Source organism: Sus scrofa, unplaced genomic scaffold (assembly GCF_000003025.6).
Source record: "Sus scrofa isolate TJ Tabasco breed Duroc unplaced genomic scaffold, Sscrofa11.1 Contig914, whole genome shotgun sequence".
Lineage (NCBI taxonomy): Eukaryota > Metazoa > Chordata > Mammalia > Artiodactyla > Suidae > Sus > Sus scrofa.
The window spans coordinates 5,381-13,744 of NW_018085348.1; the positions used below are offsets into that span (position 1 = coordinate 5,381).

At 46.4% G+C, this 8,364-nt stretch overlaps 1 protein-coding gene across 1 annotated transcript; it reads right to left on the reverse strand.

The window, feature by feature from the left end:
* Nucleotides 1–545: 545 nt before the first annotated feature.
* LOC110259156 (interleukin-1 beta-like) lies at nt 546–6,257 on the reverse strand. The gene is made up of 6 exons (XM_021082463.1): nt 6,211–6,257; nt 5,631–5,682; nt 4,280–4,475; nt 2,939–3,103; nt 1,581–1,711; nt 546–802 (listed from the first exon to the last, which is right to left on the reverse strand). The coding sequence occupies exons 1-6, from the start codon at nt 6,255–6,257 to the stop codon at nt 590–592; spliced, it is 804 nt and encodes a 267-aa protein (XP_020938122.1). The 3' UTR covers nt 546–589.
* Nucleotides 6,258–8,364: the final 2,107 nt, after the last annotated feature.

Consider the following 8,364-nt stretch of genomic DNA (forward strand, 5'->3'; position numbering starts at 1 on the left):
TTTTCAGTGACATTTATTTCAGAATCATTGAACAATCTGATCGTCCTTCTTTATTCATAAGTATTCTTCTTTAAATAATTTGAGCTTATTATGTTTTCAGGCTTGGTGAGAGATTTTAAAGGTGGCACACTCACCCCAAAGAAATTGATTCCATAGCTATGGAAGACTAAGATCTTTCACAGACACTGCTGCTTCTTGGCCCCCTTGAATTAAGTTAAATAGACCAACCCACAATTAAATAAATAAATAGTTCAGTGATCGATCATCAGAAGCTGGGTGCCAAGGACAGAGGACTGCCAGTGACCCTAGTGTGCCATGGTTTCCACCAGGCTGGCTTTGAGTGAGGAGAAGGGGTGAGAGAAGGGCTGGCTTAGAGGATGGGGTCTGTGCATGGACTTGGAGAGGAGGGGGCTGTTCCTCCTCACTGGGGGGCAGGGGGATCTCCTTAGCACTAATCTAGGGAAGACAGCTGGGCATCGATTAGACAATAGTGAAATTCAGGCAGCAACCATGTACCAACTCTTCTAGTCCCCTTCTGTCAGCCTCCGGGGTTCTTCAGCCCATGCGGACCCTCTGGGTATGGCTTTCCTTAGGGAGAGAGGACTTCCATGGTGAAGTCAGTTATATCTTGGCGGCCTTTGGAGTTTCCCAGGAAGACAGGCTTTTGTTCTGCTTGAGAGGTGCTGATGTACCAGTTGGGGTACAGGGAAGACTCGAATTCAACTCTGTTCTTGATTTCTGTCTTGTAGAAGACAAATCGCTTCTCCATGTCCCTCTTTGGGTAACTTTTGGGGTCTACATCCTGCAGCAAAGCAGAAATACACATTTGTTGCAAGGGACAGGTCAAAGATACCCTACTCTGATCTGGGAAAAAATGTTCTCCAGGTCAGCTAGAGATGAAACATATAAACAGGTCACAGGGGCAAGTGCCAGGGCCCTGACATATCTTTGTGACCTCAGCCTTCGGTATGGTGACCAAAAGAGCCCTCATCCTTTTCTGAAACAGTGCCAAATGGTAGGGAGCATGACACAGATGGGAAAGTTATTAAAAGTGAAAATTAGATGAAAGCTTCTGGAAGTACCTAGGTTCCAGGGACTTGTGCTGTGTATTTCCTCATAGCCCTGGCTAGAATGACTTCAACTTGGAGAGGAAGCTTTTGCTGGGAATGCTGGTGGGGGCAAGTATGATGTTGGGAGTGGCATGGAGATGATGACAGGTGACAGGTGCTTTGAATCAATTAAGTTCCCAAAGTGTCATCTACCTAATGGAGCAACCCTAACAAGAGACTCCCCTTCCAATCCCAACATTGTATGATCGATGGGGGGCTACTAACAGCAGGATGTAAGCACATCAGCAGAATGATTTAACTTGCCACAATGGGGGTGAAAGTTACCTGCATTAACCCTTACCTGAACTTATTATATTCAACTTATTTACACATATGGAAAATTACCAAGTGGTTCTGCTCCCAGACTTTCTGGGGGTGGGTAGGAGGGAAGAGGTCACTGTCTTGGAAGTAATGGCTGGGGGTGCTTCAGTGAAGCCCAAGAAGGGCCTTCAGCCCTTGGTACTCACTCACCTCCAGCTGCAGGGTGGGTGTGTCATCTTTCATCACACAAGACAGGTACAGATTCTTTCCCTTGATCCCTAAGGTCACAGGTATCTTGTCATCACTGTCATCTCCTTGCACAAAGCTCATGCAGAACACCACTGAGGGAAGGAGAGGGGCCTGTGGTCAGGGACATAGCACTGCAGGGTTGGTCCAAGCACTGGACCCGTAGCCTAGGACTGGTGCCATTTAGGATCCTCTTTGGCATCCAAAATTCCTATGGCCTCATAGACAGGAGAGCTGGCTTCTCCCAGACAATAACAGGTTCAGTTGGTTGAATCAGGTTTTTCCCCAAAGAAGGGTCTGGGGGCTTCTCAGAGCCTCACCACAGTGGCAGTAAACAATTAGAAGCTCTGATTTTTAGAAGAAAGCAAGCCATCTTGCCCCTGCCTGGTGATGTGCCTATCCACAACACCAGAACAGTCTGACCAATGTGAACAGCAAGAAAAGAAGTAAAACCAGATTCCTAAAGGACATCAGGCACAGATCTGTTTCAGGAACATGGAGCAGCCAGTGGGATGAACTTGAAGGAGGAGGGCTGCTTGACTAGGTGAAGTGGTCCAAAGAGAGATGCTCATTTTAATCTTCCTTAGTCACAGCTGTCTCCCTTGGAGGCCCCAAGGTTGTGCTTCTGATGCAATTCTGGAGAAACAGAATTGTTTTGGCCAGGCTGAGAAGCTTTCCCCCTGTGATGCCTCTCTCCAAGGTCAGCAGCTTGGATGAGACCACACTGCTCCTTTGATCTGCCCCCCGGTCACACCCCTGCATACAGGGCTCAGCCACAGTGGCAGGGTGCCAGGCAGAGTCCCACCACCAATGGGCTCCCCAGACTTGAAACAATGGCCAGTGACAGTGACAGAGATACAAGTTCCTGCTCGTCAGTAAGATCGGCTTCTCAGGAACCATCTGGTATTGGGTGGGAAGGATGTTAGGGGCAAGTGGGCAAAGTTGGGAATGAGGACGGACAAATTATCTCTTTGCCATTCTAGTTTTGACCTCCACAACAGGAAGAAGGCACCCACAGGTAGTTAGGTCCTGTCCATCAAATGACCCCTTTCCAACAGAAGCACTGACATCGCACTGCCTTTAAGTGACTTGGCTGGACTGTGGTCCTGGATGTGCTTGTCACCTCTCTTGCTGAAAATGAACCTGCTAAGGGCCTCATCCTGGCATCCTTGCTAGGACCTCCATAAAGCATGTACACACTCTGTATTCCATGATATTGCATTCATGTCAATCATTTGCCTAAATGGTCTACTTTGTTGAAGATAGAGATAATTGGCACGTTTCCAGGAGGCCAAGAAAAGAATGAGGGTGTCCCCAGGTACCTTCTCTCTTCAAGTCCCCTTTGAGGAGGTGGAGAGCCTTCAGCTCATGTGGGCCAGCCAGCACCAGGGCTTTTTCATCTTTGTCCTGGAGTTTGCAGTCCACGGACTGCACAGGGATGGCATCACAGAGAAAACCATTGGCATGCTTTTCAAGGACGATGGGCTCTGAAATGTGGAGCAGAGGTGTCTTTTAGGCAGAAGATTAGAAGAGCAAACCTCATGATGTGAAGCGGCAGGATCTGGTGCCTTGGAAGACATCTGAGGGAGGTCAGCCACAGTCTGATTCTAATATTGGTGGGGAGGAAGCTGGGGTGGATAAGAACACTGGACCCGGTGCCTTAAGATATGGGTTCAAGCTTCAGCTTTATTGCTTGCTGTGGAAGAGCCACAGAACTCCTTCTGCAAAAAGGCAATGGCACACACTGGCCCAGCAGGGACCTTCTGAGACTCACAGGGATAAAATGTAACCGAAAGCACCCTGAGAATGACTGGGAGCTTTGCAGTTGTGAGTAGTTATCATGGTCCTGCTTTTTATTCCTGGCTTTTTAGGGCCGCATCCATGGCATATGGAATTCCCCAGGCTTAGTGTCAACTCAGAGCTGTAGCTGCCGGCCTACACCACAGCCACAGCAATGCAGAATCTGAGCCTTGTCTGTGACCTACGCTACAGCTCATGGCAATGTTGGATGCTTAACCCTTGAGCAAGGCCAGGGATTGAATGCACATCCTCATGGATACTAGTCAGGTTGGCAACTGCTGAGCCACAACGTGATTTCCTCCAGGTCCTGTTTTAAGAATAATATCAATAACGCAAAAGAAAACTAAAACCATTACCAAATTGGATGATATGTAGTAATGTATGGAGATATATAGTATTTTGGGTACTTTTTATGCATGCCTATAAATTCCAGAAAAGCCTCCATTCCTCTGATTAATAGCACTAGCCAGGTACATCATTATTTCACTAAAGAAGAATTCCTTTTAAGGGAACAAAACATTCTGATGTAAGACAAAAAATAAAAAAGGAATTGTTTCAACTACAAAAGTGGTTAGTTGGGTTTCCAGACCTCTCTGTTTTCCTCTCACTGCTGGGCATTCTATTTAAAAAAAAAATTTTATTTTTTTGGCTGTGCCTCTGGCACTTGGAAGTTCCTGGGCCAGCGAGCAAACCCAAGCCACAGCAGTGACAACACTGGATTCCACTGAGCCACCAGGGAACTCCTGGGCCTTCTACTTTTAAAGGGTTTCAGCTTCAGGAGAGTTTAGTTGACCATTGAGTTATGGCCTCTGAGAAGGAAAGGACCAGAGATATCCTATCTGCCCTCAGCTTTCCCTAGGTACCTTCTTCAAAGACGGATGAAAAGATGCTCTTTGGGTCATCATCGCAGACGACCTGGGAGGAGGGATTCATCGGCTTCTCCTTTGCCACAATCACAGACACCATCGGCCTGGAGCTCTCGTTGCAGAGCTGGTGGGAGATTTGCAGCTGGATGCTCCCATCTCCCAGAGGGCTGAGGTCAAGGTTTTGGGTGCGGCACTGTGGATAGATCAAGAATGTCAGTGTGGTAGGTGGCTGGGCCTGAGAACTCCCATTTTGACATGAGACGGGATGCAGGAGGGGATAACAGAGCTTCTCCAGAGAATCTTTCATCTCTCTGCAGCCCAGAGAGGTTCAGTGGTTTACCCATAGGCATGTGGCAAGTGAGAGGCAGACCCCAAACCTGAATGTGGGCTCTCTGACACCCTCCATGGTATTCTTCAAGAATACATCCCATTTTGACCTTGTTTGTGTTTTCTGACACATGCTCCACCTAACCATAAACGTATGCCTTCTTACATTTTTACCTGTTTGGAAACCCAAAACACAAGACTATGTATTAAATTTTTCATGGCTGTGATGATCATATTATCAATATTTCTATGCTCAATCAATGAGTTTTCAATTACTCTCTACAAGTTTTCGTCTTTTAAAAGCTGTTGCATAAGCATCTCGCAAACACTGTAAAAGGTGCGTGGTTCCCCTGCTGGGAACTTCTACATGTCCCCCCTGGGGCCAAAAAACCTCCACAACCCCCCAAAATTGTGGTTGATATTTGTGAAACAGGTTCCCACTTTCCCTTTGTTCAGAGAAACTGTGTAAGTGTAATAAGGCTTGAAGTTGCCCCTGGGCACAAGAATGGTTTAATGTCTTGAAGACATTTAAAGAGACCTCTAACAGCTCAGAGGAAAGCAAGAAGTTCCTGCCCCGCACAGAGGCTCCAGCCCCTGGCAGGGGCAGTGGGAGGGTGGGCCAGACAGATAAACCACACCCCCACCCAGGGCTGGAGAAAATGGGTCTCAGGGTTCGACTCTAGTGATTGACAGAGTTTCATCAGTTTTAGGGCTGAACCCTTTTTCTAAAAGGAGAAGGACTGTGCATTGAAGCCTTGGCTGCCTTGCCAACATGAGACAGCAAACACTCTCTCTACCGTCATTTCTTCTCACCCTCCTCAAGCATGGCCACCATCACCAAGGCTCAGTGAACCGCTGTGGTGCCGCCGGAACTGAGGAGTGGCCTGCATCAGTCTCACTGGAGAAGGCGAGTCAGTTCATCACAGAATTCCATAGGAATAAGGGGGCCCAGAGCCCTTTCCTTGAGACTTTCCCCTGCCCGAGCCCCTGCATGTGTTGGGAGCTAAGGGCATGGCTTTACCTTCATCTCTTTGGGGCCATCAGCCTCAAATAACAGGTCATTATTGTTGTCACTGTAATAAAAGCAGAGAGCTTGCTCAGTTATGTCCCCTGGACAGGATGAATTTTCCTTCCCTGCAAGCGATCTTCACTGTTAATAGGAAACTGCAAACAGCTTGTTCCTTAGGGCTGCCTGGAGCTAGCAGTTTCCATGGGCATATTCCTGGAGCAGCCTAGGAGGCGGGGCAGGTACCCCAGCTGCTCTCTATTGGATCTCGAGACCCCTTCCAGCCCAGTTAAAACTGGAGCTTTCCTTCTCACTGAAGCCTTCCTTCCCACTGAAGCTGGACATGCCACAAGATCCCTTGTGTCATCCACATGGAATCCCTTCTTCCTGTTTGCCAATTGTAGGTGGCCCCCTGCAATGACATCAAGTCCAGACTTACAGTGGGAAATGAGTCTTTAAACCAGGTTAACCTGGAACCCCGCTTGCCACTAAAAGAGGCAGGATGAGGGACAAATCTGGTCTCTAAGCACAGCTAACACTGCACTCTTGAGAAGGGAGCCCTGCTCGCATTACTGGTACCAGTTTCTCCACTGACCCATTGTTAGCCATCACTTCCTTGGCAGGTTCAGGTACCGTGGCCATGGCTGCTTCAGAAACCTGTGTAAAGAGGAGAAAATGAGTGACCATTTGCTGTGCCAGTCCCCACCACGGCTGCTTTCATGGGCGATTTTCCTTTGGCATCTAGTACACTGCAGGCCAGCAAAGAACGAGTCTTTGAATGAATGAGTGAATGGATGAAAGAGCCCTCCTTTCGGTCCAGAGAAAAGTATTTGCTAATGTAAGCCCACACCAGAAGTGCATTTGTTAGACCTGGGGCAGAAGTTGGATATTGAAATTCTAAATATGCAGTGTTAATTTATATATATATATTGTGTTTTTAGGGCCACACCTGTTGCATTTAGAGGTTCCTAGGCTAAGCGTCAAATTGGAGCTGCAGCTGCTGGTCTATATCACCACTACAGCATCACCAGATCTGAGCTACCTACATCACAGCTCATGGCAACGCCAGATTATAGGCAACTGGATGAGGCCATGGATCGAAACTGCATCCTCATGGATGCTAGTCAGATTCATTTCCCCTGACCCACAGCAGGAACTCCCCCCTCTCCATATTTTACAAGCTATAGCATTATAGTAAACCTAGCATTTTTGCAAATAGCCCAGCACTCAGACAGAGAGGCATGAAGGGAGAGAGAGGGAGAGAGAAAGAATAGGGGGAAGAGAGAGAGAGAAAGAGAGAGAAAGAGAGAGAGAGAGAGAGAGAGAGGGAGGGAGGGAGAAGCTCTCTTAGGACTAGCCATAAGGAGGAGTTAAAGTGACACATGAGCAATGTAGACTGGCTAGAGAGGGTAGGGTCCCTGAATGGCCTTTGTGCCTCCAAGAGGTATACTGTCTGCCAATTTCTCCCTCACTCTTTATAGCCTTTAAACAAAGAAGTGAGGAGCTGAGAAATTTCCCTTAGGTTAACTGATTTCACAACCAAATTAAAAAAATTTTAAAAAGAGGATTGATGGGAACTTCTGGGAGCGGGTAACCTGAAATCACTCTCCAATCCTTGGAAGTGGTAACAAACGATGACACTTTTTTTTTTTTTTTTTTTTTTTTGCAAATGTGTCATCATATGCAAATATATGTTTTTTCTTCTGACAACTGTTGTGCTCCTGATGTCAAACAGAAATACTGGGGTTTTCCTAGATTAGAAGAATGTTTGAATTTAGATCTCTGGGACAAAATTGAACAAAAACACATACACACACACACAAATTCTCCCTCCCTCCCTCCTTGGACTTAAGTTTAGGAAACTTTCCACTGGGAGATGGATAAATGGGCCTAAGGAAGTGACAGTAACCATGTGGATTCTGAACCCATTGTGCTGTTCTCAACCTCGAGGGCCCTGGGCCAAATACTGGAGCCTTTGGTAGGGAAACTTTGATCTTTCCAGGGTGAAACAGAAAACATAGTTGTGTGGGGGTGCAGGCTCCTGATGGAGTGAGTTCATCCAACCCATCAGACAAGGTGCTGGTACCCTAGTTGATTCCATATGGAATCTATATCAATCTTTGATAAATGGTGAAAGGATCCTGGGTTGAAGACATATTTGAAAAGATTGTGAATAAGTCAAGCTTCATGATCACATTCCCTTTTGAAAATGCAGAGGTGCTTTTTGCCTAAAAGAATATTTCTTCTGAACTCTGAAAAGTGGAACTTTTACAATAAGAATGTCCAGCTGGGACTATATCCCATGGTAACTCTGAGAGATATTAGACATTGTTTTTTTCCCCTCTACCTTTATTGTGATAGAATTCACATATACCATTGTGTGAGACTGCATACAACAGGATGAAGTGTATATTGAAGAAAGATTACCACAATGAGGATGCTCGTTACGACACCCATCAGCTCACATGATTATATAGATATATATATATATAATATACATGTCCATGCACATATATTTATATATGTGTGTGTGTGTGTATTGGTGGTGAGAACATTTAGGATCTTATCTCTTAGCAACTTTCAACTCTATCATACAGAATAGTTACTAACAGTTCCCGTGCTGTACATTAGATTCCCAGCACCTGTAACTGCCTTATAACTGAAACTAGGTCCCCTTTGACCAACATCTCCAACATCTCCCCATTTCTCCCACCCCTGAGTAACCGCTATTCTTTTCTTTGTTCCTACG